Genomic DNA, 11,945 nt, shown 5'->3' with positions numbered 1-11,945 from the left:
GCACAAGCAACAACTATAACACAACTGAATCTCTGACCAAACCAAGAAAGGTGATATCGCTGCTTCCGCTTCATGGATTCGGGAGTCTGAGTGCAATGTTAAATTAACTGGAGTAGACTTTTAATGTCAGACCAGACCTAACTAAACTATCGAACAAATGTTGCAGGGGCTGCACTGTAGATCTAAGCTGGCTAAAAGAATTGAAGCATCAATGTATTATTTTAAAAACTGAGAAAAACAACCACATTTAAACAGAAAAAGAATGTAAATATAGAAACCCGTGTCTCCACTGCACCTGTAAATCTGTATTGGCCTCCCATGATCACTGCTGAAACATGCCTTAGGTCACTTTTTTAATATACACACTAAATATTACTTATATCATTGATTAAATTAAATAATCGCATCAGTTCTGTCCTAGAATATCCTCTAAACCTTTCATTGGTAACATTTAGTTACTGTCATCATTAAGAAGACAAAGGGGCAAAACAGACAGGGGATAGTAAAATGTTACTGCTATGAACTCCTCCATGACATCCAGCAACCCACAATGCAGGCCACACAGACAGCTGACATATTGAGCGTTGAGCAGTTTTTGATTGTAAGCACTCTTTAATGGCAGGGTCAAACTACATGACAGCAGCCCGATTATATCTCGACCTTGAGGCCGTATAGTGCATCGAACGGATGGGATCGGAAACGATCAATGGGCATCAGGTGAAAAAATCTTGTTTCGCGTGTCATAAAGGATGAAAACCAACACCACATCTGGGACACATCACAACAACCCATCAAACACTAGGTCGTTTGATGTTTTACTGATGTTTCTACAACGGGCTTCGTCCCCTCTGTGACATTGACCAATAGGAGCACAGCCGACAGCGCTCTGCCAGAAGAGATGGCGCCGAGCACAAATGTAAACATGGCGAAGCGAAAGAGGAATGATGTTAATGGTGTCGCGAGGTGGAACTGTGATGTGGTGGAAAGGTCCATCGAGGTCTTTCCGAGCACAATACAGCTAGTAACATACACGCCTCTTCAGGCGCCATGTTACAATTTTTCTCCCCAGAAGTCAGTCAGTCAGTCAGCTCCTTTTGCCTGCATCTAGCAGCAGGTATGACTAATGAGTGTTGAGGCCTCAAACTCAGTTAACTGCCTGGGTGAGCAGGGGCCGTCACCATGTAGGAATTGGGTGAAAGGATAGAATCACTCGGGACATTTCAAGTGAAAAACACTTTAAAATTGTTTGTCACGAAGAGTCCAGGGGGAACTAACTACATTAAATAATCGCTCTGTTCCATTTGTGCCCCCAAGTGAGTCACCATGCAGTAACAGCAGAGCCCTGGTAACACTAAATGAAATGCAGCCCCTGTTAATTTTATTTGCTACACGTGTTTTCCCTGATATGAAACATCAGGATTGCTGCTGTGTGAAAGGTCTCTGCCTGGGATACTGAGTCACTACAGCATCAAATGAAGCCGAGTAGAATTTGGATTCTAATATAAATGGAAGGGTTTGAATTTAATGTAACTGGCAACTATATATATAAAGTATAACAGAGTCAAACTAAAATACTGTAAAAAGTATCAAAGGAATGAGCAAAATCATTCTATTATGAAAATGTGTGACTTCAATCAGAGTTCATCTAAAATTCTTTGCATAATAAGTGCGGACATATAATGGGTGAGAAAAAAAACAAGGAGGGAAACTAAAAGCCAAAAAGATTACATGCACAATGCACCACCGACTTCATATCATGTGAAACTTTTGATCAAGGTTTTATCAGATTTATATTCCTCTGAAGGATTTATCATTACTCAGACATTCAACATTTTGTGCACAACATTTCTCTTTGCCTTTTTATGGTGATATACACTGATAATCCAACCCTGACTCAAGCGCAAGTGTTGTTGAATTGTGGTTTTGTTGAATTTTTGATGTTTTGGTAAAACATGAGTGCAGAAGGTTAATAACGGACTGGTAATGTCAAGTTACTGAGCTGATGATGTGCCAATACATCCTCAGGTGTACTGTTAGGATTAGGTCTCTTAGCCCTCTCCACCTCTTAGGTGTATGTGTGTGATGACTCATTGATTTAACATCATCATTGCTGAGGTGTTTTATGCACTACATATTTATAGGTCACGTGATATTTGTGCATTGACGTTGTTGTTGTTGTCGTTGTTGAATTGTCAATACATTTTTAATGCACAGGATAAGAACCCAGTTGCAAGTGCATGACTCACAGAGATGACACTTACCTGACCTTGGTGATGTCAATGTAAAAACATGAAAAATAGGTAAAGTGATTGTCTTCATATTTAAATTACCTTATCTCACCTGAGCACTTACAAACAATTGCATGCCAAACATCCTCTGAGTGTCCTCAGTAGCCCTAGTAAAATGTGTGCGCGCGGGTTTATCAGTGTGCTGACTAGCCATCTGTCACCCTCTGTCCTACATAGTGGTCTATTCATCTCAAACAGCTGGCAGCCACACTGACCTCTGTCTATTCTCTCTCTGTCCGTCTGTCTGACTGACAGACGGACAGAGTTGGTCCTTTCTCAGTCTGAATATTCATGCTTTTTTCAGTCCAACTGCAGGGATAACAAGACTTAAGACAACATTAACCACCCTCATGATGTTAGTGAATTAGTTACGTTAATTATATTCCCAGGTGAGTTTTGTCAAGAATGACAGACACACGCAACATAAAAACAACTTAAAAACGTGGACTTTCAACACTTTTCAACACTGTTGATGATATCTTTGGTTTTCTTGAGAAAAAGGAAGGTTTATGGGAATAATGCTGTGTTTTTGTAATTGTCCGATTGTGGTTTGTGTGTGTGCGTTCTGTGTCTCTCTCGGCCCAACGTGTGGAATTTGTCCCATATTTTTCTTTCTCTCTTCCTGCTGCCGTGGTTGTTTTCTTCTGTCAGGGTCTCTGTTTGACTGTGCTGATTAAGCAACATTTTGTCTACCATGCAAGTTATTCATGTATATACACAGAGTGAGAGAGAGAGAGAGAGAGAGAGAGAGAGAGAGAGAGAGAGAGAGAGATATTATTGCAGCAAAGCTTTGCTGTATTTCCCAGGAGGGAAACCGTGGTTATTTTGAGCAGTGTGGAGGACTTAATACTGACAGAGCGATGGTTTATAGAAAAGGGATTGAAATGAATAACATAGCTGCTCTAGACTGACGATGAGCCAGCATCATTGCTGGTATGTTAAAAGTCCTGAGAAAACAATGACAAAGGACTAACATAACTGTCCATTAAAGGGTCCCATGTTTTACACAGTATTTTGTTTGAAGTTTCGATATCCATAAGAATATATATTTGTGGTTTTATGTACCAAAACCCATCTCAGTATAGATTTCATCTCATCTCTCAGGTTTGGTTCTGAAGTCCTGATGGCTTGTTTCTGAATACAGGCTATGTATGTCTCATTGGAGTGGGTGTTTTGATAAATGACCAGTATTCATTCAGAATCTGGACCTGATTTGTGATCAAAAAGACTTGGAAATCTAATTTTCTACAATATGAGACTTTTAAGAGCTCTGCTGCTAATCAATATTGAGATGGTGTCTATATCAATGCTGATGGAAATGGAAATTTTGACCAGAGCATATACAGTAGAACTGGATCTATTATAGGACAGCAGAGAAAATGACACGCAATTTATCTCGAAGATTGAAGCAAGCTCTGGCAATGACAGGGTGATCACATGCGTGCACAAAAGGTACATGTATTTTCTGCGAGTGACCTTGAAGGCAACTCAAAAGAGGAGGAAGAAAAAAAGAAGATGAGAATGATGAACAATGATGGAGAGCAGCAGGGGAAAATAGGCGTACAAGCTGAGCAATGTTGGGACACATGAGGCAAAACAAATGAGGTCAAGAAAGACAGAAGAAGCATCTCACAGGAGAAAGGATGAAAAAGAACGAGGCGAGAAAAGAGCAGAGGTGTACAGAATAGGTGAGGAGAGAGAACAGCGAAAAAGCACAGCTGCCCCAGTCAAAAACAGATGAGGCTTCTCTTTTTCCCTAATTTCCCCTCATGCTGCTCTCGCCGCAGCCACGTGAGCGAGGAGGGGAGGGGGAGGGGGGAGGCAGGGAAGTTGGGAGGAGGGAAGGGAAATGGATCAAGACTGCTAACACCACGGCATGGGAATCCTGCAAGATGCATTTGCCAAAAATCCAGCTTCACCAGTTGATGGGCTGAAGATTCCTTTGTGGATTTCATTTTCTTAAAAGCAGGAGAAAGCGAAAGGTCTTAGATGATAAAATAATGATAATAATATAACTATTATTAGTAGAAATAATATTATTCAAAAAATCTTTGTCATCATTTGAAGATTTAGAAAAGCTATAATTGAATTAATGAGTAATGGATAACGGGATAGGGAATTAGCAAATCGGATATCAAATATAAAATTACACTTATTAAGAAACATTATTTTTTCTTGGCTCTTGTATATTATATATAACATATTATAGTTTATATATACATTGCCTTTTGAAGTAAACAATACAGTTATAGGAGCTGCATTTGCAGATGCACTCTTTTTTTTTCGTATCAATTTTATTTGATTTCCAACCGAGGCAGAATTCCCATATGACTCATCCTCCTCGCCTTGGACTACAGCGCCATCTACTGTACTACTCATGGAAAAGCACTTCAACAATACCCCAGTATATGAGGGAGAAGTTGCTATCCCCTTAAGCCATCCATATTTTTAATTCATGCTTGAAAAACATATGCACCCAAATTCAATCAGCAATAGCTGTAATAACTGCAAGGTCAAAGTGAATAACTTTGGACTCTATGGATATGACACAGCGAAATTGGTCAACAACTTGATAAGTCTTGAGAACAATAAAAAAAACAAAAACACACAATGAAATACTTATGGGAAACAAAGTGTAAAGCTTTTTCTTGTGTCTAATGCACTTAGTTTGATTCATGACCAAATAAATAGTAAATTAAATTTGGCCAACCTTGTCTTTCAAGTATGCACAATCAGTCATTCATTTTCAAGAAAACTGTTAATGATCAACTGATGCTGTACAACTTCTGCCATGCAATAACAGATTGAAGCTGGGCTGGTATATCATTTGCATCTCTGGTCTTATAGAGGAGAAGAACATGACAGGTCTACAGTTTGCCTCATAAATTTAGAATGTGACACTTTGGTGACATCTGTGGGTCACAGGCAGGATGCACTTGTTGGGCAAGGTTTATGCGTCCAAAACAATAAACAGTATTTATTTCAAAACAATTTGCTCCTTTACTTTTGTTCACCTAAAAAAGGGGACAGTCTGATACAAAGTGTTATGTCATAAACTGTTTAACAAATCCGGACGGAAAATACTGCGGGGAAAAAAAAAAGCGGAAACCCTCAACTCTTGTCCCATATTCATATTCAACAAAAACAAACAAAAGAAACGGACTTGTCGTTTGATAGCTTTCAAAGGCACTGCACATAGAGCAGCAGAGCACACAGACTTATCACTGAGACTACAGATCATTAACCAGTGACATTCTAGACAGAAGTCCACTTTTCCGTAGCATCACCACTGAAGAGTTGCAATGCATTCCCCAAAGTACTTGAATTCTGTCATCACATGCCCAGTGATAACATAGGGTTATAACCCAGACTTGCAGCAAATGAGAGTCCACACATTTACAAAGGTGGAAAAAGTGTGTGTAGATAGTTTAGGTCTGGCCGTTAAAAGTAAAGTAAGATAACATGAATGCAAACTCATCGTAAATGAAGTCCAAGTGGAAGGTGTTTTGCTTGCTCAGCAACAGAACAGAGATAGCAGCTCTTTATGACCTCAGGCCACGACCTCTGCATCTCCGAACCCCGTTACACCTGGAAGACAGAACAATACCGTTTCCAGACATGGACTCTGGAAAATGTAGGATTGGGTCTGGACATTTTCTGGAGGTAGCATTTTCCATTCGATGGGTGAGATTGTCCTTGTAGGACGCACAAATTCACTAATTTCTGGAACATTCTGTGGTGTCTGGGAAGAGCATGAAGGAGGCACAATGAGTCTGCAGCGTTATTAACTCTGCACTTCACTTGTTCACTGTGAATTTTCCATCGATTTTCCTGCTGTATTCTCCAATAGGAAGTTTTAGTAGCAGGAGTTCCCAGGAAATGTCCAGAGCCATAACTGCTGATATGCACATACTGGACATATACAAACCTACTCAAGTCCTGGACTGAAGTGCATGTCTGAAAGCGGCTTAAGAGAGAATAGAAAGATATTAGTACCATAGGGAGATTAGCAGTCTAATAGAATACAGTGAATGAGCAATGTAGCCTTGTAACGCTGAAAAACAGGCCAAATTATACCATGGTAGGACTGTACAATATTTAAGATTTAGCTATTGCTAACTAGCCAATATTAGAATTTACAGCCGTTTTTACCCGTCTAGCAGAAAGAGTTCAACTTTAAACTTCATTTCTTGTCAGGTTTTATGGATCAGGACCCAAAGGCAGGTTAGGGTAAAGGGAGTATTTAATGACAGGGTAACAAAAGATTGACTTACAGTCCTTAAAGGAAAAATGAACAAAATCCAACTCGATTTCCGAAAGACAGACAACAAACACCAGGGAACAGAGCAAACAAACACGGTGCTGAGCAGAAACTAAACAGACGAACCAAGAGGAGCAAAAGGAAACACAAGGACTATATAGACAGGAGTGCAGAGATAATTGAACACAGGTGAGACACATTAGCAACAGGTGCAGCCAATCACAGGGAAATGCAAAGTGACCAAAATAGACACAGGACAACAGGAAGTGAATGCAACATAAAACAGGAAACACCAAACTCAAGAGGAATGAAACACCAGGGATCACAAAAAAGTAACTTCACATAAACAGAGAGGAATCAAAGAAATCATAAACGATAAAAGTCCACAAAGAAATACAACAGTTCACAAGAGTCTTATCAAAGGCCCACAAGAGTTCTTGGTCGTAGCGGACCATGACATTCCTTTACTCACCAATAACTGTATCTAACAGTGGAAAGCAATGCCAGCTCTTATTTTTCCTCTATTTCTATCACTTCTTTGCTTGAAGTCACGCTAACCGTCGAGCCTTGGCCCCGACTGGGCCATCTTGACCCTTAACCCTCACCCCATAGCATCCAGTCTGCCCTGAAGATGTAGCGCTGCTCAGAGAAGGAAAACATCATTAAAACCCCTTTGTCTTGTCGGCACCCAGACAGAAACCATGTTCAGTGGTAGAAACAAACTTTCATGTGGCATCTTAAAGGGCAGTACAAATTCAGTTAACATGCTTCTGAAGACAGCTTCAAAGTTCAGGGGAAAAAGTGAAAAAGAATAGAAAGGTGTTCTTTGTCGGAAAAAAGGATTTTGCAAATAATGTGGCGTATTCACTGTCTTAATAATTCAGAGTTCCGGCTTTGGATTCTGTTCTACACCTGTTAAAATGGATCTGGAGAAACTGATTTTATTAAACATGCAACACAGCACAAATTGAGCAGTCCTATAAATTTTTTTTTAAGAACAGTAGTTATCATCTTGCCATAGTGTTGTTTAAGTATATTTTTTTTCATGTCTTCTGAGAACTGAAAAGATGTTTTTTTATAATTTGCTGTGAAATTTTCCCATTTTCTTGTCTGTCAAAGACTTAATCGAGTGTCAACATTTTTAATGGGAAACAATAGGCTTATTTTTCATATTGTCAGTAGTTGATTGGTTGATGATTATAGCCAGAGACAATATTGATTTGACTCCTTGAAAAGCAGCCCCATGTGCTCTTCCCAATTTGCACAATTTTGCAGTGATATGACTTGATATCACCTGGGTAGTGTCACATCCCCTCGGTGAGACAAGGGGAAATGGAGACAATAACATGATAACCAAATAATAAGTGAAAATGAAAACCATTTATTTTCAATTTATCAACACAAAGTTTTTTACCAACACCGTACGGAGTAAGCTTTTTACTGGTTCAAATGTTTTTGATGAATATGTTACATTGTAATAAAACACACACACACACACACACACACACACACACACACACACACAAAAAACACACACACACACACACACACACACACACACGATCGTCTCTGTTGGACAGAAGTAGGTTTAAAACTAGTATAGCTGTGTCTGTGCTACTGGGTGATATTAGCTGGTTCTAGTGTCATGTTCTGTTCACGGTGATAATCTCAGCCAGATGGTTCATGTTGCGATGGAACAAATACATCACATTAAAAGTACATACGGTTGTGGAATTCTGAAAATGTCTTAAACATATTCAATTGTCGGTCGTCTCCTCAACGGCTCATTCGTCACCACTTAATGATATTCCTCAAAAGTCCCCACAGTTTAGTGAGCCACAGGCTAACGCCCAAATCTGACAGATATTGAATTTCTGGGGTCAACATCTTTCGGCACAGCACCTGATATGCTTTGTCTATATTTTTATTTAAGTTGTATCCCACGATGGACCTTTCTCCGAAGGGCTGCCATGGCTGCATGGCCTGCTCATGAATATTTACAGCCGCGACAGTGTGACCCCCCTCAATGCAGATTTTCACCATTTCTGCATTCCTCCTCCTGAGCTCTGTGACATCCTTTGCCATTCGCTCTCTTCCATAGGCCTCCACTTTCTCCCAGAAGGTCAGGTTGAACTGTTTGTATAGCTTCCAGTCAATGCCGTTCCACTGCAAGGCCTTTGCTCTCAGTTCTGGGGTCAGTTTAGACACAGAAGTTTCCTGACGGGAGTTGAGCTTGAAGAAGAGGAGGTCATTCATCTCCCAGCAGAGCATGTCCTTGAGCAGGATGAGTGATTCCTCAAAGTGCTCCAATAGCATGACCAAGTTAAAACGCTCAGCGATGAGCCTGATGCTCTCCTCTACACGAGGGTCATCTGGGTTCAAGGTGTTGTCCTGTCCAAAGTCAAAGAAGAGCAGGTTTTTCAGGTAGAAGGAGTTAAATCCATCTGGGTTGAAGTAGAGGCTGGGATCACGCAGGAACTCGGCCACCTTATCTTCACCTGGTATCCTCCAGGTCAGAGGAACAATATGACCAAAGTAATGGAAAGACGACTCAAAGAGCTTTGCGGGATCTCTCAAGATCGTGATGTACAAAGTGTCTCTGGGCAACACTTTGGCCACCTCAGGTGCGTTGAAGCGCATGTGGTTACACATGATGTTAAAACACATTCCAGATTTTAAACCTCCAACATACGTGTGCTGAAAAGGTGACGGGTAGAGGAAGTCATTACGGCTGCTGGGGAAGGCAAATTTGAGCTTGTGCTTCTCTCCAAAGCGGAACAGGATGTTGAGGAAGGTGCTGCTTGCCGTTTTATGAGTCTTCATAAACATGATGTCCACTTTTGGAACACAGATGTTACTGTCTTGCTGTGATCCATTTGCAGTTGCAGACTGGCTGGTTTGTCGGTCTGGTAGGAGAGCACAGGAGTGAGGCACCGGAAGGCTGGAGAAAGAGTCAGCATATAGACATTATGTGCCACCACAATTTATCATGGCAAATTTCCACATCACATCAAAAACAATGATACACTGTGTGTGCTGGTGTTCAGCAAATTCACTGTTGAGGGGAACTGTTAAAATATCTGAAGTAACGCTTCGAAAGCTTCTTACTCTGGTGGAGTGAAGGTGACCTGTAGTGTAGAGAGACAGTAGAGCAGAGTCACGCTGATGAAAAAGGCAGCCACAGTGACACGGCTGACCCCGAGCTGCCACCACTGCCTCGGTTGTTTTTGGAGCATGGTAACAAAGAACTGGAAAGGATGAACTAATGAGGAGAAGAAGAATGAAAAGACAAAGGGAAGGAAAAGCACAATTAACAAGAGAGCAAGAGATCGAGCTTCAGGTCAATCAGGCTCCTTTGCTGCCTGAATACGCTTTAAATAAAATAAAATGAATAATCTTCATGTTAAATGATGAATAAATGTTTTAGTTTTTCATTGTAATTTGTAGAAAAATAATATAATATATACCAGGTGGGTAATTGTCTCCAGGTTGGCATAAGAAAAACAAACAAGCAGTCCGTAAGGCACCTATTACAGGATAAGAGTCACCATCGTAAAAAGTGTGAGTACAAGGTTACATTTCAATACACAAATAACATTATTGTCAGTTAAGTCAAAAAGAGAATCTTTGAACGTGAATTCAGAGAGCAAAGACTGTTTTAGAGTGTAGCACGTCAAGCTATAAAGCAATAGCGGCATATGGATATATTATTGGATCATCTTTTTTGTATTGACTTGAACTGACTAAAAATAATATATCCATTGTAAATTTTTAAGAATCTGTTCAAGAACAAAACACAAAACAAAGTCTGAAGAATTACATATGTGCTGAGAAAATGTAAATCTACAGTCGACAATCAATTTGATTTCAAAAGAAAAAGCATAAACATATACCTTTTGTGTGACATGTCAGTCGTTGGGCAGTCCCATTGAATTTGCAGCTACGGCTGGGCTCTCTTATCTTTATATGGCCTTTTTATGGTATACCTCATTGCTGCCTTGGTGATACTCTGAGCACAAAACATCCCCAGTGACCTAATCCGATTGGGTCCCACTTGTGGAGGACGAAAGTGTTTAAGTATCACAGCTGCCGCACATTGTCTGTCATGCAACATGAATCTTTATCTTCACCTTCTCTGAGCCATCTTCTTTCATTTGCATTATCCTGTCCATGCGAAACATGCACCGTGCCGTGCAAATTATCAGCGTTCATTAAGAGTGTGTGTATGTCCCTTGAGTATGCACTTCCTTGATCAGTGTTTTATTTATAGATCCTTCTGCAGTCTACACTCATACACAAGAGATTATTTCAGCTATGTCTGACCATTTTTTGAAAAATGGGCTTAACATGTTGAAAGTGTTTCTGTATATTTAAAACCCATCTTTTTACAGATGATCAAATCTTTACCCATCACATTGATCGAGCAGAATTGTGTCTGCTATTACATCATCATGGCAGGGGGATCGAGCCGTGTATTTCTCAATTACTGGCAGTCCTATTGTTTTAACATGTTTCAACCGCTCATTTTCTTCTCTGATGACTAACTCTCATTAGGTGTCCTGAAACATCAACAGTGGGTTTTAGTATTCGTTTACGGAGAGACTTTCAGGTTATTGTGTTTGAGTGTTGCCTTTTTAAATTATCAATTGCTGTTCTCTGCTCTAACGGTAATTTCTTATTTCTAAACTCAGTGCTGTAATGGGAAAAAATGGGGAAAAATGTCCCTGGCGGACAGTGCAAAATGTACACCTGTCCTAACTGTAGGGCGAATTTAACACCCTCGGACCAACACTTGTTGTTGTTCACCTCTAGCCTAGACTTTGGCCTACATGTGACGCAGCACCAATAAGTTTCAGACAACCAGCCCAGCTATTGGCTGTCATCACGAGGAGGTGCAGATCTGACTTGCCACACTGAAACTCTTGTGTTGGTCCCATCGCTGCCTGACTTCTTCTGTCCCCTTTATTGGCGTCTTCGAACCAACATGCACAAACCTTCCTATCTCCTTGAAAAAGAGGATTGATCCTCCTTTTTCTTTTAGACATCACATTTACTTATATACATTTTTAATACAAATGAAATAAAATAAATATAATGCAGAAAGACTGCATCTGAGTATTGTGGTCTAATTTCATGAATGGACCTCCAAGTATGCATTGAGTATAAAATATGAAATGTGCTCCTTACTGTGTACCTCTTGTGCTTTTTGTTGTTGTTGTATCATGTATATTAATTAATGTATTTGGTGAAGAAGAAAAGCATTTTTGTCTCCTTTTTGGTTCTGTTTCTCCATTGTGAATATACTACATGGTGCAGAGAGGTACGTTTACATCTACTGTATCTCTGTGTTGAAGGCGTTTAACAGATATGTGGCAGGTAGGTAAGAGTGACCTCTA

The 11,945-nt window shown here is 40.1% G+C and overlaps 1 protein-coding gene across 1 annotated transcript; it reads right to left on the bottom strand.

The window, feature by feature from the left end:
* Positions 1–7,910: 7,910 nt before the first annotated feature.
* LOC118313225 (galactosylceramide sulfotransferase-like) lies at positions 7,911–10,510 on the bottom strand. The gene is made up of 4 exons (XM_035638562.2): positions 10,443–10,510; positions 10,017–10,076; positions 9,658–9,811; positions 7,911–9,490 (listed from the first exon to the last, which is right to left on the bottom strand). The coding sequence occupies exons 3-4, from the start codon at positions 9,783–9,785 to the stop codon at positions 8,341–8,343; spliced, it is 1,278 nt and encodes a 425-aa protein (XP_035494455.1). The 5' UTR covers positions 9,786–9,811; positions 10,017–10,076; positions 10,443–10,510; the 3' UTR covers positions 7,911–8,340.
* Positions 10,511–11,945: the final 1,435 nt, after the last annotated feature.

The sequence above is a fragment of the Scophthalmus maximus genome, chromosome 8 (assembly GCF_022379125.1).
Source record: "Scophthalmus maximus strain ysfricsl-2021 chromosome 8, ASM2237912v1, whole genome shotgun sequence".
Classification (NCBI taxonomy): domain Eukaryota; kingdom Metazoa; phylum Chordata; class Actinopteri; order Pleuronectiformes; family Scophthalmidae; genus Scophthalmus; species Scophthalmus maximus.
Note: the sequence above shows the minus strand (reverse complement) of the source record. Positions and strands in the feature narration are given on the sequence as shown.

Bases quoted from the DNA above. Each gene is read 5' to 3' on its own strand.
- LOC118313225 (XM_035638562.2), bottom strand. From the start codon at position 9,785: ATGCTCCAAAAACAACCGAGGCAGTGGTGGCAGCTCGGGGTCAGCCGT. The intron at 9,491-9,657 runs GTAAGAAGCTTT...CTCTTTCTCCAG, and splicing joins GTCACCTTCACTCCACCAGA to CCTTCCGGTGCCTCACTCCT.